At 42.3% G+C, this 26,068-nt stretch overlaps 1 protein-coding gene across 1 annotated transcript in view; it reads left to right on the top strand.

Moving 5' to 3' along the window:
* Nucleotides 1-20,826, top strand: part of PP5.2 (protein phosphatase 5.2) — a 108,801-nt gene extending 87,975 nt beyond the window's left edge. Inside the window, exons 12-13 of the mRNA XM_087377037.1 lie at nucleotides 19,679-19,753; nucleotides 19,933-20,826. Coding sequence (XP_087233163.1) covers nucleotides 19,679-19,753; nucleotides 19,933-19,992 — 135 coding nt within the window. The 3' untranslated portion in view covers nucleotides 19,993-20,826. The remainder of the gene's footprint in view (nucleotides 1-19,678; nucleotides 19,754-19,932) is intronic.
* Nucleotides 20,827-26,068: the final 5,242 nt, after the last annotated feature.

Here is a 26,068-nt window from a genome sequence, read left to right as displayed (position 1 = left end):
GCTGAACTGAAGCAGAGAAAAAGGGGGGGAACACAAGAAAGCTGAAGCCTGAGAGCACGGAGGCAGGAGAAGCCTGAAAAAATAAAAAATATATATATTAGGGAGGGGAGAAGGGAGGGGAGAAGAAAAAATAAGCAGAAAAAATAAAAAATATATATATTAGGGAGGGGAGAAGGGAGGGGAGAAGAAAGCTCTGTAGTCAGTGGAGGACAAACTTCTTCAACTTCATCAATATAGAAGTTCCCAGATCAGAGAGTAACCTGGTGCTCTGATACCATATTAAAATGGCAGCGGAAGATGCAAACAAACTGAAATTATAGAGCCACACAGAGAACACTAGAGATAACAAAATGTACCACCACTGATCTGCTGTAAATCAGCCCTTAAGCCAGGGCAGCAACTGAAATACAAGATATCTTGAATAAGATAGAAAACAGGAGCTGCTGGAGAGGCTGAACTGAAGCAGAGAAAAAGGGGGGGAACACAAGAAAGCTGAAGCCTAAGAGCACGGAGGCAGGAGAAGCCTGAAAAAATAAAAAATATATATATTAGGGAGGGGAGAAGGGAGGGGAGAAGAAAAAATAAGCAGAAAAAATAAAAAATATATATATTAGGGAGGGGAGAAGGGAGGGGAGAAGAAAGCTCTGTAGTCAGTGGAGGACAAACTTCTTCAATTTGATCAATATAGAAGTTCCCAGATCAGAGAGTAACCTGGTGCTCTGATACCATATTAAAATGGCAGCGGAAGATGCAAACAAACTGAAATTATAGAGCCACACAGAGAACACTAGAGATAACAAAATGTACCACCACTGATCTGCTGTAAATCAGCCCTTAAGCCAGGGCAGCAACTGAAATACAAGATATCTTGAATAAGATAGAAAACAGGAGCTGCTGGAGAGGCTGAACTGAAGCAGAGAAAAAGGGGGGGAACACAAGAAAGCTGAAGCCTGAGAGCACGGAGGCAGGAGAAGCCTGAAAAAATAAAAAATATATATATTAGGGAGGGGAGAAGAAAAAATAAGCAGAAAAAATAAAAAATATATATATTAGGGAGGGGAGAAGGGAGGGGAGAAGAAAGCTCTGTAGTCAGTGGAGGACAAACTTCTTCAACTTCATCAATATAGAAGTTCCCAGATCAGAGAGTAACCTGGTGCTCTGATACCATATTAAAATGGCAGCGGAAGATGCAAACAAACTGAAATTATAGAGCCACACAGAGAACACTAGAGATAACAAAATGTACCACCACTGATCTGCTGTAAATCAGCCCTTAAGCCAGGGCAGCAACTGAAATACAAGATATCTTGAATAAGATAGAAAACAGGAGCTGCTGGAGAGGCTGAACTGAAGCAGAGAAAAAGGTGGGGAACACAAGAAAGCTGAAGCCTGAGAGCACGGAGGCAGGAGAAGCCTGAAACGAAGAGGCAGAGGCCTGGAGCGGGGAGGCAAGGGCCCTGAAGAGGCAAGATCTGCTGCGGGAGTGTGGGCAGCCAACTGAGCAGCTGAGAGGGGGCTCTGAGGGGATGGTCAGGAGCAGGCTGTATGCTGGAGCCTTGAGGAGCTGCAAGAAGTGATGGAGGAAATGAAGGGAAGGAGGCCCTTTTATAGGGCAGGCCAGGGGGGGTAGTCGGCCAGTCTGGCTGGACCGACCAGCCTGGTCGGTCAGGCCAACTGGGCCGACCAGCTGGTCGGCCAGCCTACCCCCTCTGGCCCCCCTTGCTGCATGGGGGCTGGTCGGCTGGCCACGCCTGGAGATGCGGAATCTCAACATAAACTTCATATGTGTGGTTTTCTCTCTCATCTTCTCCCTTTGTTGAGATTTTGGACTGGTTTTTCAGCCTCCTTCAGCTGAATTCCGTTTTTCTTCATAACTCCTCACCCGTTTGGATTCCTCGACTTCCATTTGGATTGATGGCTTCCCCTCTACCTCACCTTCGCAGTGATATGCTTTTCGCTCCGTGCGTTTGGTAGAACGGGCAGAGCTGAGCACTTCTTTTGCTGGTCGAATTTGCAAAAGTGACTTTTTCTTGACCTTTTTGCATCTACAACCTCCTAGGCCTCTCCCCTTGCAAAGCTACAGCTTTCTGGCGAATTGCGAGTGGTCCCATGCACTGGTTCATTGGTTTTTCTTAGTTTTGGATAACTTTCCGGCAATGAAACTTCTCCAAAACCTTTTCAATGCATTCCTCTTTGAAGCACGCTTCTTTTGAGCCCAAGAACTCCCACTTATTCACGACAGAAGTGCTTCTTTTCGCATTTTTCAATGGAATTCTTGCTGGTCAGCTCTTGTAAATGCTCTTTCTTCATGCCTTTGCACTCCTCTTTGGCTGAGAATGCAATTGGGCATTGGCTACTATGTCCTCCTGGCGATTAAGGACTTGGTTCGAGTTTTCAGGGCTTGGTGAGTTGTGATTTTGCTGCTGCAATTTCTTTTTGCCATAAGCTATTGGTTGGCCTCGTGTGCCGCCTCTTTCTTAGTTCACAGGTGCCCAGGCAGTGCTACATGAGTCATTCTTTGGTTGGGTACTTTGTTGATTTTATTTTGGAGCTTTGAAAAGCTTTGTAAATGCCATCTGGAAACCACTCAAAGGGAGTGCAGCTAGGGTGCAGTGTGATTGCATCTGGACAGCCAATGGAAGCTCGGAAAAGAGAATGCCTTTGGATTGAGCCTATGGGTTAAGTGCACTTATGGGATGGTGTTCTATGCAGCCTTGCGAAGGCTTAGTGAATTGGGGCTGCGTGCTCAGTTGCAGGGAAGGTCTCGCAGATGCAACTTGTAATCATTTCACTGTGAAATATAAAGAAATACCGAAAGGGGCGCCACGGTGTTTGGGGCCAATCGGGTGCACTTGTCTATGTTTGTTGAGTAGGTGCATTTTAGCCTCCATCCCTTTTTCAGTGGTTTTGTTTGTGAATAAATGGGTAAATGCCAAAAGGTGATCATGCAATGGTTAATGGTTGTGATATATGCTTTGTGAGCTGTAAATAACTGCTGAAGTGATTAAAGGTTTAGTTCCACTGCCCTTTGAGTGATTAGAGGCCGGTTTCATTGGTTCATTGCCGGGATACCACACAACAAATGCCTTAATGATCCAGCTAGTGTACAACGTCAGGGAGCACAACAAATGCCTTTTGATCAGTCCACACATGAAGCTACAACTGAGCTCAACGGTGATACTAGTTCTAGCAATGAGTCAGATGATGCTACTATGTTGAATGCACAACTTGCAAGTGCAGTGACTGCTTTGGCTCAGATTGTGCAAACAAATGCCAAGAAGAAGAAGAAATCAAGAAAGCACAAGCACGGAAAGAGTGAGTACACACATGCATCAGCTTCTCATGGCGGACCGCACACTCATGCATCAGTTTTCCACGAGGGACAGCCATCAAAAATGACTCAGAAAGTGAGTTCCAAGAGACAGGAATCCCTCAAAAGAGCACTTGAGAAAGAGGTATAAAAAGTACAGCCAATGCAACAGTATGAGCATCCAGCACAAGGCCTTGGTTTGGGTACTTCTACTCCTCAAAATAATAATGTGCAGTTCATAAATGTGGCTCAGCACCTCAGCCATATTTGAGGCAGAAACCTGAATATTTTCGTATAGATTCTATCTTTGATGCTATGTTGATTTCTCAGCCAACTGGGCATAGAAAGCAAGCCATGTATGACAATGTGGGAATGCAGCCAAGCATGCAAGCCACAGCATATGCTCCCATGCCTAATGTTCAGCCAAGCATGGCTCTCCCTACTGAAGGGAATGCTGCAAAAATACAGCCATCTTTGGGACAGCCAATATCAAATGTATATAAAGAATTCAAGGATGGTGGTTCTCATGTCAAGTTTGAGACATATAATGGAGTACATGACAGGTACAAAGCCCTCACATTCCTTCAACAGTTTGATGCTGCATTTCTTGGGGGTTTGTTTACAGAAGCATCCAAGATGAGGAAGGTTGCCACATTTTTGAAAGGCAATGCACTTAAGTGGTACACCAACCTTATGCTTTATGGAGATGAACCTGCTACTTGGCTGGAATTTAAGCAAGTGTTATCTTCTACTTGGCTTACTCCAACTTTTGAAGTTGAAGTACTTTCACACTGGCATGACTTGTCATACAAACTTTGCAAGAATCTTGATGATTACACCTAGAGGTTTTGGGATGTTTTGCTGCCATCAAGGTGGGTTCTATGACTCAATTAATTGAAAATGCAAGGACAGCATATGCCTGGATGCAGGAGAAGAATTTGGGCTTTATGGACAGCAAGAAAGAAGACAACAAACGGGCTGCCAAGCACCAGGATAAGGACATCAAATGTGAAAATAAAAATTATGGCAAACGACCGTTTCAAAGGGGAGGAAAAGCCCAATTCAAAGCTGGTCAAAGGCGTGGACAGCCTAATAAACAGCCCCGTACCAAGTTATGTGATGAAGAGAAAAAGTCACTCAGGAGCAAAACAAATGTTTTATATGCAAAGGAGAGGGAAACCGCTCTTATGATTGCCCATCTAAGAAAAGAGACAGGTCAGATGATGATAAGAATGATGATAAACAGGCTGATCGCAAGGGCAAAAGGCCTAAACCTTCCGCAGGACTTCTTCTAGATGTGATTGGGAGTTTGCCACATGCACATGATGAAGAGGAAATGAAAAAGACTAAGATGTGCAGAGCATGGGCAAAAATCAGAAATTAGAATTGTTTGCTTTTCTTTGATTCTGGGGCAAAGGCGAATTTCATAACTCCTGATATGGCAGGAAGGCTTGGCATCAAGCCTGAGGAAATGGGGCCATCCGGCATGTGTGATATGGCCAACCTTGAACTCAACACACATGTCACTCCTATCATTGGCAAGTTAAGGATGCATATCAAGATGCAGAGGACTTCTACATTATGCCTTTGCTAGAGTGTGATGCTTTGCTTGGGATGCCTTGGATGTACATGGTGGGGGCTGATGTGCAGATGAGAAACAAGAAGATTTCTTTAACTCATAGAGGCAAAAATCATATACTTTATGTAAAGTTGAAAGGGGAGTCCCGTGTAGTTTCAGATTCTTGTATTTCCAATGTAATAAAGCGTCATATTTCAGCATACTTGATTTTTGTCAAAGAGGACAGCCAACCAGTTGAGGAAGGCTCTACTCTTTCTGCTTTAGATAGAGAAAGGGCTGCTTTTATTTCAGATTTTCAGGATTGTTTCTCAGATGCACTTCCTCAAGAATAACCTCCTAAGAGGTCCGAGGATCATCAAATTGATATAATTCCAGGAAGCTCACTGCCTAATATACCTTCCTCTCGTGTCAATAAGGCACAACAGGAAGAGATAATGTCACAAGTGAAGGAACTCTTGGAAAAGGGATCAATACAGCTAAGTAATTCTCCTTACTGTTCCCTTGTGTTGCTTGTGTAAAAGAAGGATGGCAGTTGGAGAATGTGTATTGATTATAGGGCTTTGAATGAAGTCACAATTAAGAACCGTTTTCCAATTCCACGCATTGATGATATATTGGATCAATTGGAAGGTTCCTCAATGTTCAGTCGTATTGACCTTAAAAGTGGATATCATCAGATAAGGATACGGCCTGAAGATGTCTACAAGACTGTCTTCTGCACTTCATTTGGCTTATATGAGTTCCTTGTGATGCCTTTTGGTTTGACTAATGCACCTGCCACTTTCAATAGAATGATGGATAGAATTTTTAGAGCACACAGAGAGTTTGTGGGCACTTTCTTCAATGACATCATTGTGTTCTCTAAAAATGAGTAGGAGCACAGGACACACCTCACTATTGTGTTTCAAGAGTTGAAAAGACACAAGCTGTTAATAAACACCAAGAAAAGTGAGTTCTTTATGCATGAGATTCATTTTCTCGGTCATATAGTGTCAAAGGATGGAGTCAAGATGGATTCTGCAAAAGTTGAGGCTATAAGGAGTTGGCCAATTTTGAAAAAGCTGCATGAAGTCAAAAGCTTCCTTGGGTTGTGCTCATACTATCGGAGGTTTATAAAGCTTTGCAGAAATTGCTTCTCCCTTGCATGCTTTACAAAAGAAAGCTGTACCGTTTCGGTGGGGACTAAAGGAAAATGCAGCTTTTGAAGAGCTGAAGCAAAAGTTGTGTTTTAAACCTGTTATTATCTTGCCAGATCTTGCAAAACCCTTTGTTGTAACTTGTGATGCATGTGAGAACAGCATAGGAGGCACTCTTATGCAGGATGGCAGAGTGGTTGCATATGAGAGTAGAGTTCTCAAAGATGCTGAATTGTACTTTGCAGACATACGAGAAGGAAATATTAGCAGTGATACATGCTTTGACCACATGGAAACATTACCTTCTTGGAGCTGATTTTTATGTGCAGACAGATCATCAGTCACTTAGATATTTTCTCACGCAGAGAAAATTATTTGAAAAGCACATGAGATGGGCTAACTTCCTCTCAATGTGTCATTTTTAAATTGTACATGTGCCGGGTAACAAAAATGTCGTGGCTGATGCACTTTCCAAGAAACCACAGCCTGAAGCAGTCTCCAAGAAACCCAGTGTTTCAGCAGTGAGCATTGCTTACAACAATGTGTTAGATGTGATGAAAGATCCGTATGTTAATGATGCTGATTTCTCAACTATTTATGATCAGCTTTCTAATGGTAAAAGGCATGATCACTATATGTTGAAAGAGGGTTTCATTTTGATGCATGGACGACTCTGTGTCACTGATCAGATGCGATAGAAAGTCATAATGGAAAGTCATGCTTCTCCATATGCAGGACATAGGGGAATTACAGCAACAATTACAGCAGTGGAGCAATACTTTATTGGCCATCTTTGAGGAAAGATCTGGAAGAATATGTGAACATGCGAGAACATGCATGGTTTGTCAGAAAGTAAAGTTTGACAAGCAGAAGGCACCTGGGTTGTTACACCCTTTGCCAATTCCGGATAGACCATGGCAAAGCATAGCTATGGATTTTGTGTTTAATCTTCCACATACTCCTACTGGACATGATGGATTGTGGACAATAATATGCAGGTTTAGCAAACAAGCCCACTTTGTGCCAGTAAGAAAGAAAATGACAGCAGATTGAATGGCCAAATTGTTTCTGTAGCATGTCTTCAAGTATCATGGGATGCCTGAATCCATAATCAGTGATAGAGATTTGAGGATGACCAGCCTCTTTTGGAGAGGGCTGTTTGAAAATATGGGCACTATGCTGAATTTTTCGTCATCTTTTCACCCTCAGTCTGATGGACAATCGGAGCAGGAAAACTCTACCATCTTGGATATGTTTAAATACTAGGTCTCAGACCACAAAAGAAAATGGGAGCATTATTTGCCTTTGCTGGAATATGCTTACAATAATACGATGCACACATCCACAGGTAAAGCACCTTTTGAAATAGTGGAAGGTGCCAGGAAGATACCTCCCATTTTGCATACAAAAGAGAAAATCTTCGAAGTTGATTGTTTTGTGGAAAGCCTTGAAGAGGCTTACAAGAAGATCAAATATGCCTTGCAAAGAAGTCAGGACAAGTAGAAAAGAGCAGCAGATAAGCACCGCAAGGAATTGATATTCACAGAAGGTGATTGGGTTTTGCTGCGTTTTCAAAAGGCAAGGCTGAAAAATAAGAAAGGCAAGGAAAGGTTGTACACAAAGCTGAACATGCGCACTATGGTCCTTTCCAGGTTTCTGAAAAGATAAACGAGGTAGCTTATAGGCTGAAGTTGCCTCCGCATTGGAAGATACATAATGCCTTTCATGTGAGCTTGTTAAAGCAATAGTATGGAGATGTTCCCGAGGATTTACCTGATGAGGTACAACCTGAAGTGGAAGAACAGGATGAACTTCTAGTCCCAGAGCAATTCTGGCACACAAAGATAGAAAGCTTAAGGGTAAAGTTATCCATCGCTACTTGGTAAAATTTCAAAATTACTCATCACTCGATGCGAAACGGATGGAGGAAGATGAACTGGCAGATTCACCTGGGATATTGCAGCTTTACCTTGATGCTTTCCAGCTAGAGCTGACTGCGATCCGGGCTCCTATAGGTAGTTCAGCAGAGCGAGCGTCTGGAGCATTACCTGGTGTTTGAGAGGGGAGGTAGCACCTCCACTACCTCAGTACAGACGGGCTCACCGTGATTTCACAAGGTCGCTTGATGACACTGTATGTTTTATCCGAGATACTGAGCTGACAGTATTTCTGCTGTGCGACTTCATGATATTGATGCATCTTGACTATTGATTACTGAGGAATCACATAGATTTTGAGCAGTGTATATGGATGGATGCATGCCTCTCCTAGCCATATTTTCACTGTCTCTGTATACTATAGCTGTGGCTTTCTTGTATACTCTTTCATGGCATATTTCATGCTCGCTCCTGTGTTTTGGGGCAGCAAATTGTGGTTTGTTGTTTCAAGAGAGAGGTATGTCACGGGGGCATGAAATTCTAAGTACTTTAATGTATCACAAGACCGTGACAACTTTGGTTTTAAAAGTCCAAGCGTGGGCTTAATAATGTATAATTAAACGCGGCATGGTGCCTAGCACATAAGCGTAATTAATCCCTAGGCCCAAAGACATTCCAAGGAATTAAAAGAGTAGTTGTTGGAAAATGATGATGTGGCATTTTTAATGGGCCGGCCATGTACCTTTAGTGGCCTCCTAGAGTTCCAAGTGGCTCTAGTGACTTCTACATGATCCTTTGCCATTCCTGGACCTTCCTGGGCCTTCTAAACTTCACATGTGTGGTTTTTCCTCTCATCTTCTCCCTTTGTTGAGATTTTGGATTGGTTTTTCAGCCTCCTTCAGCTGAATTCCGTTTTTCTTCATAACTCCTCACCCGTTTGGATTCCTCGACTTTCGTTCTACCTCCCCTTCGCAGTGATATGCTTTTCCCTCCATGCGTTTGGTAGTACGGGCAGAGCTGAGCACTTCTTTTGCTGGTCGAATTTGCAAAAGTGACTTTTTCTTGACCTTTTTGCATCTACAACCTCCTAGGCCTTTCCTCTTGCAAAGCTATAGCTTTCTGTTGAATTTCGAGTGGTCCCGTGCACTGGTTGACTAATTTTTCTCAGTTTTGGAGGACTTTCTGGCGATGAAACTTCTCCAAAACCTTCTCAATGCATTCCTCTCTAAAGCACGCTTCTTTTGAGGCCAAGAACTCCCACTTCTTCGCCACAGAAGTGCTTCTTTTCGCATTTTTTAGTGGAATTCTTGCTGGTCGGCTCTTGTAAATGCTCTTTCTTCATGCCTTTGCACTCCTCTTGGCTGAGAATGCAATTGGGCATTGGCTACTATGTCCTCTTGGCGATTAAGAACTTGGTTCGAGTTTTCAGGGCTTGGTGAGTTTTCATGCAAATTCAGCATGCTTACCATTCATGGTAGTCTGCATGGCCTCCATCTCTTTCTTAAGAGCTGCATTTTCTGCTTTGAGCTAATCCATAATTTTGCAGCCACCATCTGATGTTGTTTGTTTGCCCTTCATTTGTTGTAACTCAGTCCCCAATGTGTATAATTGGTCTTGTAGCTTGGTCTTCTCATTTTCCCATTCTGTTCTCTCCCTCTCCTATTCTTCTTTCTTCGCTTTCTCCTTTCTCCATTCCTCTTGTACCTTCCCCCCCTCTTTTGAGCTAATCCATAATTTTGCAGCCACCATCTGATGTTGTTTGTTTGCCCTTCATTTGTTGTAACTCAGTCCCCAATGTGTATAATTGGTCTTGTAGCTTGGTCTTCTCATTTTCCCATTCTGTTCTCTCCCTCTCCTATTCTTCTTTCTTCGCTTTCTCCTTTCTCCATTCCTCTTGTACCTTCCCCCCCTCTTTTCGAATCTTAGCCAGTGTTTTGTCCACATGTGCTTTTTCAGCCAATAGGGCCACATTGGTGGCCTCTAAGCTGTCTATTTTCTCTATCAACACAAGGCAGATTTTGTTGAGGCATGTGAGTACTTCTGTAGTGCCTTTGTGAGCTGTCCCTGTAGAGAGCGCTGCCATGGCTAGAGAGAGAGAGAGAGGATTGGTTGAGAGGGGCAGGGAGGGAGGGGTTTAAGTCTTCGGAAGACCGATGGGTCTATGAGACTAAAAGAAACCCGAAAGAGCAAGCTGAAAGGGTGGAGCTACTAAACAAGCATCATCACCATGCTAGATGCTGAATGTTATATTTTCCTAGAAAGCATCAGTATGACATTAAGTCCTGTGCCAAGTATGGCCTGATAAGAGAGGTCATGGTGAGGTTGCGGTGGTATAAGATGAGGGATAGAGTGTTGGCAATTATCCATATATGTGTCCTCCTTCTGTTGGGTATGTCATGTCTCTAACTCATGACCGTGGGTTGTTTAGATGTTTGTCATGCCTCACCCGTCTTGAGTCAATCATATGTGAAAGGGCTTCAATAGCAAGAGAACAAGAAAAAATAGAATGCTCTATTCCAAAAGTGAACAGCTCCTCAAACGAAATACAAAGGAACTGGGTTTATATATACAAGTCACCAAAACTAGTATAAATGGATCCAAAAATTTAAGTACTTCCAGCCATAATAGGCTGCCAAAGCTACCGCATAATGAATGGTTGTCATTTTGGCTATGGTAGAAAAGGTCTCCTCATACTTAATCCCCTTTTTCTTGTGAATACCCTTTGGCAATAGGCATGCTTCTCTTGCCATCGGCATCCTGCTCGACCTTGAAGATCCACTTGGAGCCACTACATTTTTCTCTTGAGGTGATGGGTCCACCAAATTCCATCTTCGATTTTTATTAGTGGAATCATACATGGCTTGCGGCCAATCAGCATTGCTTTGGGCTTCCTTGTATGATTGAGTCTCAAGGACTGATGTGCTTATGAAGGCACTGAAATCACATTTGCCATCGTCTATGGCATGCCTAATAGCTCCCTGGTCCTCCCCAAATTTGTATCATGCTTGCTGTCCTGCAGGTTTTATGTACAATCTAGGCCTCCACTTTCCTGGACTTGCCATTCTGGAGCTTGATTTTTCCTTGCACAAGTCACTAAGAGACTTAGATTAACTCCTGAACTAAAAATGTATTTGCAAATACAGTTCTGTTCCCTTAACTAGAAATAGCGGTAAGATTGTGGTTGGCTTGAAAGATTGAATAGATCTAGAATAACAAGTACCTTGGAGGAGTTGTTCTGTTGTAGAATGCCTCAAACCCTATTGAGAGTGGAAAATTTGAGCAGATCTTAGCTGGAGAAGTCAGCCTCATGCTAAGATAATGATTCTGTAAAGAAAGGAAGTTAATTGAATTAGGAAGAGTGCCTTTCGGAAAGATGCCCAAAAAATTCTGCAAGGGATGGTAGTAATAGTCGTACAAGCACATCTGTTGTGCAAGAGCGAAATTCACATGCAGATGCAAAAATAGTCACAATACGGTAGGGCAAACCAATATTTGCTTTGTGCCAGCAAGAAGAGAGTTCGTGATGTTATCACTGTTAGAAAGAGAGAGAGAGCTAGAGAGCTGAACATTGTGCTTGCAATAGATGAAGTGAGTAGTACAAGAAGTGGGATAGGTTTTGTCTAAGTGACAAAACCTTATCCTTTGTTGGAATCGGAGTCCTAGTGTGTGTGGTCCTAGTGTGTGTGGTCCTAGAGTCCTAGGAGTGTCCTATAGTTGTGTGAGTATGAAGAGTCTTGAGGCCACTTGTGCCACCTCATGTGGTAGATGCGATTCCTCACCTAGATTATAGGATCTAGATTCTCTTGTGTGTGACCTCATCTATGAGGTGTCTGTGTGAGAAGATAAGGCTTGCCCAGCCTATAAAAGAGGCTATGTACTTGCTGTGTTTTTAACCCATCTATCAATCCACATCAGTTCATGCCTCAGCTCGTCTCCAATCATGTGTCTCTCACCTTCTCCCCATTTTCAACACTTGGTATCAGAGCCACGTTGAAGCTCCTGCCTGATGGCATTCCTCTTGCCCGCTATCTCCTCCGCTGCGCCACTCTTCTGCTGTGCCACTCTTCCGCTGCGCCATCCTGCGGATCTTCTACCCGCTCCTTTGCTCGTCATCTGCTCGCACAACAGGCCTGATTCGTTGCTCTACGCTGCACCTCTTCTACCCGCTCCTCTGCTCGTCATCTGCTCGCACAACAGGCCTGATTCGTTGCTCTATGCTGCACCTCTCTGCCCACACTGCTGCTTCTGCAACAGTCGCCATTCAACCCTACACCCCGAGCCTTAGCAAGGAAGGTCCGTGCGGAGCTGCAGCACCCACCATCAGAGCACATAGGCGCCCGCATGACAGGCGCTGCATCCTGAGTACTATCGTAACTCGCCATCTCTGGTTGAGCGCAACAACTCGTCACCTGCCCGACATATCCTCTGAAGTTGCATCGCTTATCTGCATCTCTTGGGCTGATCTCCTGAGTACAGGTCGCGAGGTAGGCAAAGGTTTTCTACGTGGCTGCTCTGCGTTTGCATTCTTCCCACGCTTTCCTCTGCAAATACCCAGTTCGTAATTACCTAATTTGCAAGCTGGAGTCTAGATTCTGATCTTCTTCGTTCGCCTCTCCACATGAGGTCCTACCCAAGCCTCATCATCGACTGCTCTTTAGCCTCAGCATCAGTGTACAAGAGCCCGTATCAGCCTGGACCTATGCCTCTCCATTGACCAGCAAACAGTCTGTCTGAGATATTCTGCGTTTTTGAATATTTTTGCCTCATTTTGGGTGAATTTGTTGGGGCTTTTATGATCTGAAGCTCCCCTAGTGTTGCTAGAACACTATGCTCTAGGAAATTTTGAAAAGCCCCAATTTTTCTGCAAACCCTAATTTTTGCAGCAACCCTAACCCAAAAATTAAGGGCTTTTCTGTCCTATGTCTTCCTTTGGCATAATTGAAGCTTCTACCATGTAAAATTTGGGCCTTTCTTGAAATTTGAGTAAACATTGTAAGGGATTTAGACACTAGCTGTAATAACAGCTAAGACCTTCCCACCAATGGATAGCATAAAAAACTCCTCGTTCATCGAGAAATTCTCAGGGAGCAATTTCCCAACTTGGCAGACAAAACTCCGGCTTCTTCTTATGCGAGAAGGCATATGGAATATCACCAATGGCAAGGAGCAAAAACCTCAAGGTGCTGATGCTAGAATCAGTTGGTGGGAAAACCAAAATGATAAAGCAATGGCTATCATTGGCCTAGCTTTAGCTGACAACCTTATCCACCATGTGGATTTTGATAAGATAGCAAACGACGTTTGGGAAAAGTTAGAGAATTTGTTTGAAAATAAGATCAATAATTCCAAAGTATTTCTCAAACAAAAACTCTTCAAGCTCAAGATGAAGGAAACTAAAACCCTCAATGAACACTTGAGCAATCTTGGGTCAATTCTCCAACAATTATCTGCCATCCGAGCCATTGTTGAAGATGATGATCAAGTTGCTGTACTTCTCTCCAGTATTAAAGACATTTCCAAGTACAATGAGATCCTTGCTGTCCTAAGAGTCAGCCGCAATATGAGCTTTAAGGATATGGTAGCTTATCTCATTGATGAGGACCGTAGGCTTACAGAGAAAGCAGAATCTTCCTTCGAATCTGGCAAAGCATTCTTTCTCAAGAATAAGCCCAAGAAGAACGAAAAACCTCTTAAATGTAATTATTGTCAGAAACTTGGCCATCCAGAGGATTGTTGCTTCAAGAAAATGGCAAAGGTACAAGCCAAAGAACATGCCAATCTGGTTGCGGAGCAGAGCGAGGACGAAGACGATGAAGCTACACCTTCTGGACCTGAGGAACAAGCCTGCACCCCTACTATTTCTGGTCTATCCCTCCATGAGGTGATAGATGTGTGTTAGGTACTCTGCCTTGGGTAGTCCTCCTAAAATGATGTAATAATTTGTCATTTTGTGTACCTTGTCCTATAAAAGGCTCCACTTATTTCCATGTACCCAGTTAGGAGACAGGGGGGTTGTTATGTCTTTCCTTTATCAAGCCTGGCCGAGTTCCAGGATGTTGGTGTACTCCTAGACCTATGAGTTGGTCATGCATCCATGCTCAGATTTGAGTCTCTGATCACGTTGACACCTAAGCCATGAGAGTGCTTGGTTCAACCTTTGAATTATGCTCAGCTATTAGCCTCTGAGATTGCCTGGGATGCACAATCTGGATGATGTCATAGTCTCTCACCCTAGCTCCGAAGGAGGGTTTGTTGGAATCGGAGTCCTAGTGTGTGGGGTCCTAGAGTCCTAGGAGTGTCCTATAGTTGTGTGAGTATGAAGAGTCTTGAGGCCACTTGTGCCACCTCATGTGGTAGATGTGATTCCTCACCTTAGATTATAGGATCTAGATTCTCTTGTGTGTGACCTCATCTATGAGGTGTCTGTGTGAGAAGATAAGGCTTGCCCAGCCTATAAAAGAGGCTATGTACTTGCTGTGTTTTTAACCCATCTATCAATCCACATCAGTTCATGCCTCAGCTCGTCTCCAATCATGTGTCTCTCACCTTCTCCCCATTTTCAACACTTCACTAATCGTAGTTAGTGAACTAACTGTGGTTAGGGGGAGAAACCTCTAAAAAGAGGAAAAAGTGCCCCTAACCTACTTATTACATTACATTGGTCACTGCTAGAATATAATTATAATTCTAACACCCCCCTGTGGTGCCAATGTCATGTGCAAGGAAATGATCAATCACCAAAAGGAGATAAGTTCAGGGCACTGCGAAATGCCTCAAAGTTGTCACGTGGAAGTGCTTTGGTGAAGATGTCTGCAACATTGTCATGTGTTGACACATAGATCATACTGATCTCTCTTACATGCGACTTCTCTCTAACATAGTGATAGTGAATCTCAATGTGCTTCGTGCGAGCATGAAACACATGATTCTTTGCCACTGCTATAGCACTCTGACTATCAATAAGAATCGGAGAAGGACCTAGCAAACAAACGACGCAGCCAAACACATTCAACTGTCGCTGTGAAAGCTGCCCTGTACTCAGCTTCACATGAGGAGGTAGCCACTGTAGACTGTTTCTTGCTCAACCAAGAAATGCAAGCATGTCCTAGAAAGAAACAATTCCCACTGGTGGACTGCCTAGTATCATAGTCTCTAGCCCAATCTGAGTCACTGTAAGCATGCATCTGCAAGTCACCCCCCCTGGGAAACATCAAGCCAAAAGACTTTGTACCTTGCAAGTAACGGAAGATGCGTTTTACAGCCTGCCAATGCATAATCTTTGGGCTGTGCATATACCTGCTCACCTGAGAAACTGAAAACTGAATATCAGGTCGTGTATTGCAAAGATAAATCAGGCATCCAACAGCCTGACTATAGAGTGTGACATCAATTGATTCACCCGCATCATGCATTGTAAGCTTCAGCCCCGGCTCCATGGGAGTGGACATAGGCTTGCAATCATGCATGTTGAATCTGTCCAAGAGTTTTTGAACATACTTGGACTGAGACATAACAATGCCACGTTTCTCTTGAATAAACTGGATCCCCAAAAAGAAATGTAACAAGCCCAAGTCTGACATATCAAATGTAGCTTTCAATTGGGCCTTGAAATCTACAATTACTTCCTCATTTGATCCGGTGAGCAGCATGTCATCTACATAAAGAATGATGACCAAAATATCCCCCCCATCCTTCTTGATGTAGAGGGTGCCCTCAGTTGGACTATTGTGCAACCCCTTGCTGGTTAGAAAGGCATCAATTTTGGCATACCATGCATGTGGGGCTTGTTTCAGCCCATACAAAGCTTTATTCAGCTTGCATACTTGATGTGCATTTCCTGAAATTTCAAAACCCGGAGGTTGTTTGACATAAACCTCTTCCAACAAGTCTCCATTAAGGAAAGCTGTGTGAATGTCCAACTGATGAACATTCCATTCAAAATTTGCAGCCATGGCTATAACGGACCTGATGGTGGTCATCCTAGATGTAGGAGCAAAAGTCTCCTCATAATCTATGCCCTTTTTCTGAGCATATCCTTTTGCAACCAGCCTTGCCTTGTACCGATCAATGGACCCATCTGGCTTTCTTTTGACTTTGAAAACCCACCGTGTACCTATGGCATTCTTACCTGGTGGCAAATCCACAACATCCCAAGTCTGATTTTTATGAATGGACTGCAACTCATCGTGCATGGCATTTATCCAATGCACATTATCCTTTTCTTCTTCAAATGTCTCAGGCTGCTCCTCGTCAAGAAGAGTACCTGCATAAGTTGATTCAAGTGAATGAGCTCCCTCCATGTGCCTTAACTGCACTACGAGTTCTGCCAGGCAATGGAGCTTCAAGCCTACTCTCCCTGAGAATGTGAAGCAACCAATGCGGGACTGTTTTGGCTGCGTGTATCTCTTGAATTTCTTGCCTGACAACTTCATCCACACCCTGAGGTTGTACCAATTCAGCTGGGGGCTGAATTTATACTTGTGGAGCTGGCGAAGGTTGTAAATTTTGAGTTTCAGTGGGGGAACCAAATGCTATAGGAAGCATCCCCTCAAACACATCAATCTGAAGAGGCCGGAATCTGAAATTCAGCATGTGTATGTGCAGAATTTTCAAAGAATATAACATCTCTACTAACAAAAATCTTGCGTGTAGCAAGATTATAGAGACGATAGCCTTTGCTTTGTGAACTATATCCCACAAAAATGCATTTGAGCTCCTTATCTGACAACTTGTGTCTGAACTCCACAGGCACATGGGCATATGCAATACAACCAAAAACTCTGAAATGGTCCACTAAAGGCTTTCTCCCATGCCATGCCTCATAGGGAGTGATTGTCTTCAAAGCCTTTGTAGGAGCCCGATTCAAAATATAGTTGGCACACATGAGGCCTTCCAACCAAAACGTGTTAGGCAACTTCTTACTGTAAGCATGCATGCATCTATCCATTTCCATGGTAGCGCGATTCTTCCGTTCAGCTTTGCCATTCTGTTGAGGTGTAAGCCTCACTGTAAGCTGATGCATAATACCTTTTTCTTACAGAAATGTCTCAAATTCATGAGACATATACCCCCTTCCTCGATCTGTGCGAAGTGTCTGCACCTTGAGTCCTGTCTCATTCTCAACCATAGCCACAAAGTGTTTGAAATGCTTAAACACTTCTGATTTTGCCTTGAGACCATAGACCCAAGTGTAGTTGGTAAAGTCATTTATGAATGTAACAAAATAGAGATAATCCCCAAAAGCAGGTGTCCTCATGGGACCGCAGACATCACTGTGAATAAGCTGTAATTTCCTTGTAGCTTTTACTGCACCATCCTTTTTGAAGGAAAGCCTATGCATTTTGCCAAGAATGCAACCTTCACATGCATGAGGAGGAGGCGACTCCAAAGGAGGTAATGCATCAATGCCTCTGAAGTGTCATTAAGCTGCCATAGCTCATGTGCCCATACTTGGCATGCCATAATTCCGCATTCTGCATCGGAGCAGTGTACATTAGATGTACGAACGAGTGTACAGCATATGTACGGAACAGTCCGTATGACTTGTACGGATAGCAGCGCAGGAGCAGCGTACCGACGAGTAGGGAAGAAGTGACGCCTGCAGTACGTACGTTGTACGGATGGAGAACTGTACAGATGACGAGCTGCTGACGACGAGCCGGAAGAGCAGGGAGCTTGCGGGCAAGGAAGCTAGGAGCAAGGTGCAGGTCCGGGAAACAGTGTCTGCTCTGATACCAAATGTTAGAAAAAGAGAGAGAGCTAGAGAGCTGAACGTTGTGCTTGCAATAGATGAAGTGAGTAGTACAAGAAGTGGGAGAGGTTTTGTCTAAGTGACAAATCCTTATCCTTCACTAACCGTAGTTAGTGAACTAACTGTGGTTAGGGGGAAAAACCTCTAAAAAGAGGGAAAAGTGCCCTTAACCTACTTATTACATTACATTGGTGACTGCTAGAATATAATAATAATTCTAACAATCACATCGTAGCGTAAATGTTTGTATAGTAGTATGGCCTTTCATACAGAAGAACATTGAGGAGAAGCTATCAAGCCAATCTATTGATGATAGGAGCACTTCCGAAGACTGGACTAGCTAGAATGGGGGAGCTAGATATAGAAGGAGGCTCTGATATCAAGTGTGAGTGTTTGGAAAGCAAGAGAGCAGGAAAGATTCAATAGTGAACAACAACGAAATACAAAGGAACTGGGTTTATATACCCTGGATCCCAAAACCCTACGAAAAATTAAAGTACCAACTCCTAGCCTCTAGTCTATCCTAAGAAAAATTAAAGTACCATCTCCTAGCCTCTAGTACTAGCCTCTAGTACCTGTGTACTTATCCATGAATGATTGATAAGTTCTAACATAGATATTGTAATCACTGTTAATTGATTTGATTGTTTAGATGTTTGTGCTTCTTCTCGTGAGTCATTCATACGAGGGATTCTACCCCTATACCTAGATATACAAAGACATCGTAATCACTGTTAATTGATTTGATTGTTTAGATGTTTGTGCTTCTTCTCGTGAGTCATTCATACAAGGGAGTCTACCCCTATGCCTAGATATACGAGGGAGTCTACCCCTATACCTAGACATTGTAATCACTGTTAATTGATTTGATTGTTTGATTTTTGTGCTTCTTCTCGTGAGTCATTCATACGAGGGAGCTAGAAATAGAAGGAGGCTCTGATATCAGGTGAAAGTGTTTGGAAAGCAAGAGAGCAGGAAAGATCCAATAGTGAACAACAACGAAATACAAAGGAACTGGGTTTATATACCCTGGTTCCCAAAACCGTACGAAAAATTAAAGTACCAACTCCTAGCCTCTAGTCTATCCTAAGAAAAATTGAAGTACCATCTCCTAGCCTCTAGTACCTGTGTACTTATCCATGAATGATTGATAAGTTCTAACATAGACATTGTAATCACTGTTAATTGATTTGATTGTTTAGATGTTTGTGCTTCTTCTGGTGAGTCTTTCATACGAGGGAGTCTACCCCTATACCTATGATGAATATTCAATAAGTTGTAACATAGACATCATGATCACTGATACTTGATTTGATTGGAATCTAGATTTAATAGATATCACTTTTTTAAAATAGATAGATGTAATCTGACAATATGTTATCCAGATCTGTTCTGTACTTCAAACAATATACCTAAGGGAAGTATGGGTGGACATTGTATTTGACTACCATGAGGTCAAGTAGTGGGAGTGGTAAGCCAACGAAAGTAGTGGATTGAAATTATTTAAAAAACAGTTGGTTACATCAGAGGCACACATCTTACGAACTTACAGTATGCAGATTGGTTGGGGGATGGATATATACAACAAGAGGTCTATAGCATGTTTTCACTTGTCATTGTGCATAGCATGCATCTTGGATTGGCAACATGCATCCCCCCATAGAACTTCTCACTATAGTGGTGGAATTTGTTGCAGTCCCATAGCAGCTTGTGGAAGAGTCGTTTTTTGTATGGTTGGATGAATAGATAGGACTTAATGATTGGCAATGAAAGCTACTTGCTCTAGCAAACATGCCAGTGTATGTTGCTTGCACAAATGAATTGCTGTAGGCAAGAATTGATACGTGTCCTCATGAGTGGTTGTTTATGAATATCTCAGGACAAATTTTTGACAATTAGAGGAAATATTGTGCATTTTGGTAAAGACCCCAATTTCAAGTGAAAATATTGTGCGAATAGTAATTGTGCTCTTTTGATGACAACTTACAGTTTGATCTGTCTTTGCATCTATGTGCTGGGTTGCAGATGGGCAATAAGGGAGCATACATCAAGTTTAAAGCCCCCGAGTTCAAGCAAGAAATTACGACTTTTTCTGCTGTTGTAAGATCTTGTTGGCTTCAGTTCATTTGAACCTTTCTTGCATGCAAATAATAATGCAATTATTCAAGCAATTGTGATAGACTTATCTGCTTCTGCAAGTCAAGTTGCTGTGCTCTTGTTTCTGAAATTCGGTACAAAATGATGTGTGCTGCGAATTTGATTCGCTTTCATTGTTGCAGCCTCATCCAGATGTGAAACCAATGGCTTATGCAAGCAACTTCTTCAGGCTTTTCACGTAGCTGTATCAAGCATGCCAATTTCCTTACAGCGAATTTCTCCTGCAGTTGGATTGCACTGCAGTTTTGTACTATCATTTGTCATTGTAAACCTTCTAAGGTGTATCTGTTCACTGGGAAGATTCCTTGTGTTTTGAAATAGCTCCAGGGCTTATGCAGAGGTTTTATGGGGTAGGAAGGCCGGACAGGTCTGCGGTGATGTTTATTCAAGCAGACCACAACAAACATTAGTGTGAGAAAACGCTCAATGGAAGATTCTTTAAATTGTGGACCTTGATCATTGAGTGTTATGGCTCATAAGCGAGAAAGGGTAATATGGAAAAGGGTTCAACTTTCCAGTTTAGAACCCTGGCATGGTCTATGGAGGAACTCATAGATCTGTTCTTTTAAGCGAGCGAGCTTGTAAATAAGAAGTATTCCATCTGGACACTGACAGTATAAAGGTGGTGGTGAGAGCAGGAGCAGTTAAATTATCTGTTGGTCTCAATTCACATTTTGTTCATCGACATTGAATCTTCATCTCTCCTTCCTAGTTTTTAATTCAAGCGCACATGTTTTGTTTTGAAGAATAGTGATGGGTACAGGCTCGATCGGAGAGAGCCCACTAGAATGGGAGAGGGTGTTTAAGAGCCACATGTGAGAGGGTATCATGCTTTGGTTGGTTATAAAAGTAAAAATGCTGTTCAGGTCAGTTAATTGATTCTGACACTCACTGTTTGAATGTGCAGGTGAGGAATAAATGCGCCAATGAAGATTTTAATGGTTTTGCATTAGTTTTTAGCAATACCTTCCAGGTAGTGGTATTGCGATCGAATGCCCATCTGATGTGGGGGAATTAAAGAATTTCATATTTTTGAATATTTTACCATGAGTTAGATTCTTATTGAATGCTTTGTTTTCTATTATTTTTTGAAGTTTTTAGGGTGAAATCCTAAAGGTGGTTATTTCTTCTCTCTTTTTTTGGAGGGGCTGTCTTGCTTCTTTATTTTCAATGTTTTCCATTGAACAAGTTTGTGTTAGTAATAAAAGCTCCAGCAAAACCTGCCAGTTTGGTTTTCGATACTTTGAAGTCCACGCCATTGATGTATGAGTTGATGTCTTCATTTGTAAATGCACAATGTGTGATCATGAATTGGATCACACAACTGTCCAAAATTGGACTCACTTACGCAATACTCTTTGTAAAGCATTGCTGGAACCATTCATGGTGAGGTTGTATTGAGCCTGGCCTTGGCTCATGCCTTGCTATTGGTATCTTGATCATGTGGTTAAGTTGGTTTGAGGAAGTTTGTACCATTTAAGTTGACAGATGAATGCATGCAAATTTTAGACTAAGTCATCTTTCAACAGATCACATAAATCACAATTGATCTGCTCGAAAGACTTCACTGCAGTGAATTGCTAATCTTTTCTGTTAAGCTTGCATGGAACTGAAGGTGCTATACATATGTAGCTCATTTTGGAATTGAAAACACCAGTATGTGAGTGTGTGGGACATATTACTAATTGTGGTATGCTCAGATGCTGAGGGATGACTGAAGGTTTGTAGAAAGTGTTATGTCCTTGTTGTCGAGTCCAATAGCTGGAAGACTTGAAGATGATTTAATGGAGGTGGTGTTCCTCATCGAGGTTTATAGAGATTGTGGAATTGATACTAATGAGAGTAGGAAGAAACACGGTTTACTTGTGAGGATTAGGCTTAAGGTGGCCTATGGAAGCTATCGACGACGCATATTCCATGTTGCATAGGCCTTGGCTCTAGCAAGTACTGTTCAAGCAAAATTGGCATTCCGACAGCATAGAAGGATAAGAAAAATATTAATTAACTTTTGCCACCAAGCGTCCAGGGAAGACTTGTCTTTGACCATAGGTTGATGATTCATGGATTTGATCAAGATGAGGACACATTTTTTGAAGCAACATGGTCCTAGTAGGTTGGTTTGAGGTGGATGCAATTGCGCTCAAGGAAAAAGGCTAGACGTCGTAACACGAGCCAATTCGGCCAAAAGAAAATTCCTATGCGACGCAATCTGAAGGGCCTTAATTAATGGAATTGGAGATTAATCCTGCAATGGAATAAGCCTTTGAAAGGGAACTCCAGTAGTCTCGATGAGTCCAGAAAGACTTCCTGTTAGACCATCAATGTGGGACTTGAAGCCAATCCACAACTCGTTTCATGTAAGTCTCAAGTTTTTTTTGACATTTTGGTTAGAATTACAAATGTTATTGGTCTCCTTCCTCGATGTATTCCCTTGGAGCTACAAAGTAGTGATCTACAACTGTACCAACATCGGATCAACTTTAGATGTGAAACCAATTTACCAACAATGGTATTGGATGAATCAAACAATCAAGAAAGAGTAGGTCAGATTCATCTATCCAATTGATCAAGCAGCTTGGATATCGTTGATCAAGCAATTGTGGGTCTGTTTTCCTAGATCCAAGCAAAGTGGAGCAAATTTGGAGGGTCGCACCACGAGTCAATAGCACACGGGCCTTAGGCCAAGTTGGGGCACAATTGAGGCTCTGATATCTTGCAGATGTGGCAATACTCCTATTGAGCAGCGTATCAAGGTTCTAGTGGTATGGTCTCCAAAATGCGATTTGTATTTCGACCGGACTGGAACCTTCCGATCCATGTTTTTGTATGTCTCCGATGTGGCTATAGGCATTGTGTTGATGCAGTAGTAACTTAAGTGGTACAAGTCAATGTAATATGCAAGTCTACAATTGTCACATGTAGAAAAGAACAACACGACTAAAATAGAGGCACTAGAAATGATATGCTCAATGAACAAATTTTGAGTTCATCTTCCATGTGGACCATTCCACCCTACTATACCTCATTAGCAAACCAAACCTCACAGGTAGAGTTAGCTCATTGAATGTTGCTATTACAAGAATTTGGCTTTAGGTTGTACATGTTTCAGGCTACACCCATGCAATTGTTGACTATTTATCTCGCTTGTAGAGCGGAGAGAAGGTAGACCCATTGTTAGATAATTTCTTGGATGTGGACCCATTTAAGTCAATGCCCCAGTGGCCATGCCTATTTGGTATGATGACATGTTCAAGGTCACGAAGATCGACATCCTAAACATTGTCTAGAGACCAATGCAAATGGCTCATTCTTGAGAGTCAATTTTGAATCATTATAAGGAAGCTCCATTACTTAGAAAGTGATGTCATACTTCACCTTTGTGTGCTCTCGCTCGAGAAGGAAGCCATCTTGAGAGAAGTCTACGCTTGGATGTATCATCGAGGAGGGGAGGGCACGAAAGCAAGGGTTTATTGTTGCTTTGTGGATTTTCGTAAGACATGCATTAAACCTTGATCATCCTCTTACCTTGACACTTGTGATTTGCATGTAAGGCCTTATAAAGATCCCAAGAGGGGGTAAGACAGTTTCCATCACCCAGAATACCAATGTCAAAATACTAGTCAAGCACTTGCTTACTGATGATGTCCATATATGTGATCTACCCTTAAAGTATATTTACCACCTCCCCCATGTTGAATTAACCCTTTGTACCAATAGAGTACAACATGTTGAAAATAAAATATTTATGGTATTGAAATTTGATAACACCCTCTTGGATTGCTTTTCTATAAAGAAGTCACTTTTACAATCTCTTGAAAAGAATGGGATTCCACTAGATAGCTGTGACTTTGATAAAAGAGTTGTCTATAAGCGGATATTTTAAAGAGAATCTTGGAGCAAAGTTAATGAAACCTTTATTAACTTTTAGGGATGAGAACACCTCTTGCCATTACACAGATGACTCACTTGCTGTTTCAACAAAATGCGCAAACCTGTAACAAAAGATTTGGTATCCCTTCTTCTCAAGCCTTAATGCAATTCACTGCTTAAATTAGCAGACACAAATTGCTTCACTTCACAACTTCCTTTTGGATTCGCTCTTCCAAAAGCATGTATTAGAATTTGCCTATCTTAGGCATAAGGCATATGAGACCCTACTCTCATTGAGCATAAGAAATGCAAATATGACTGCGCCAACCTTGGGCACATATTGTTTGCAATTTCCAGCAAGTACCACAACTTCAACAAGTAGTCAAATGTATCTAGTAGTTGCTCTCGTTGAGCATATATTCAGCTTGTACCTCTGCCTCAGCACATGCAATGAAGGCATAGATCTTACTTCTAAAGGTTGTCCACTGTATGTTTGAATATATTCTAATGTACCCAAAAAAAACCTCACTACTCCACTTTCCTTTGCCCTTGTGGCAATCCTTGTTGCATCAAAAGATAAATAAGCAAAAGTAAGGTTATGTACTTGTTGTATGTTATAACATATGTAGTCTCAAGGTAAGTCGCCTTTGTTGTGGACTATACAGAGAGTTATTACACATCGAAAGTCAAATATATAGTCACATGAACTTGTAGATCTCGTTGTGGTCTTTGATTTGAGCACTAGAACTCTCCAAACGGACATCGAGTGCAAAAGCTATGAAGAAAACAATGTACTATTGTCAAGTTGTCTAGTGCCACCTTTTGTATCTTGATTCTACTGCTTCCAAGTGATCACAAAAGTAGAGCGACCACCAATATTGAGTTGAAGCTACTCTAGTACTCTCTCTTGAAAGGACGAATTCAAAGAAATCTATGTTTTTGAAATAGTAGAGGTGAGGATGCTTCTTGCATATAGCTTATTTTTCTGCCCCAAGGGTTATCGTAACATAGAAGCCGATGAATGAGCTTGTGGAGTGAAGGATTAGAAGCTCTGGAGTCTTCCAAGACTTGCTACAATGAAAAACAACTTGCTCTTATAGAGAAGAGTTTTCATAAGCTTCACATATCTCCTAACAAAACTGCTACAGAAGGTGTAGCATGAAGTGTCCACCAATATTATCTGTGGAAGCTTCCTCTCACCAAGTGATTGCTCCAAATGTCTAGATGAAGTCTCCACCGACGCAAGAAGTCAATGTGGATGGGGTGAGGGAGACAATGTAGAACTTAGAAGCTCTAATACCATGTCACAAGAATGGAAGAGATAGGTAACTTGCACACTCATATAACAAGCATGAGGAATAGTGGAAGAGAGCCTATTGAGCTATTCTCAATTACTCTGAGTGTGCTACAACCTTGTGCATTATGTCGATTGCACTATGCTATACCTTAAGGAATTTGGAAAGGGGAGTATAGGACCTTAGAAATTGAATAATTGAAAAAGAAAGAATTAAGATGAGAAAATGAACAATTTATGGACCCTAAACACTTTTACCCCCGGGATTAAAGAGTTGCCTATTGTCCACTAGAGTGCTACTAATAGGACAAAGGAGGATAAACGTGAGACCCAAGAAGATGTTGGCAAAGTTGTATACTACAGTACCCCACATAAGGTGGAGAAAGAAAAGGAAAAGGAATGTGGGCTCTCTTAAAGCGCATAACCTCGAGCCCCTAAAAAGGAGCCCATGGACCACCGTGGGAAAAAGGACCCATTTATGAATCCCCTTCCCTAATGTCCACACGCGTTGTTAGACACCTTGGATTTTCTTGCCCTTCCCACCCTCAGGTTTGCCAATGTCTACACTAGTCAGATCTACTCCAAAGGACTCTGAAGCCATGGGAGGAGCAATTGACGAGACTAGACGACCCAGGTATGTTAGACCATTTCTATAAGCAATAAGTTTGGCTATGTCGACTCAGACACTATTCCTACGCCCCCTCCATTCAAGAGGCCCCCCCGCTGTCTGAGTGCTCATTGAGCATGAGGAGGACTTGAGAAAAGTAGGCGGAGGATATGGCACTTTCATAGTATACTACCTCCTCCTCCCTCGCTTTGAACGAAAGCTCATTGAGCTTCTTCCGTCGTTTCCCATCAACAATCGTTTCCTACGTTATCTCCTATCTGCATGAGGGGTCTAAGTGCCCGCCTTCCACAAGGAGGACTGAAAAATGTATTGGGAGCTACTTGAGCCCCGGTCCCAGGAGATAGACATTCCCTTACCACATCAAGGAGCACATTGTATTTTGCACTCCATGTTCTGACTGAAAACCCTTATACTACCCTGTTCGTCTGATCGTTTTGATTAGATAGTAGATCTTACGAGATTCTGT

The sequence above is a fragment of the Dipteris shenzhenensis genome, chromosome 7 (genome assembly GCF_047967505.1).
Source record: "Dipteris shenzhenensis isolate YYH24624 ecotype China chromosome 7, Dip_SZ_1.0, whole genome shotgun sequence".
In the NCBI taxonomy this organism is placed as follows: domain Eukaryota; kingdom Viridiplantae; phylum Streptophyta; class Polypodiopsida; order Gleicheniales; family Dipteridaceae; genus Dipteris; species Dipteris shenzhenensis.
The sequence above is the reverse complement of the archived record's forward strand: the minus strand, read 5'-3'. Positions and strand labels throughout refer to the sequence as shown.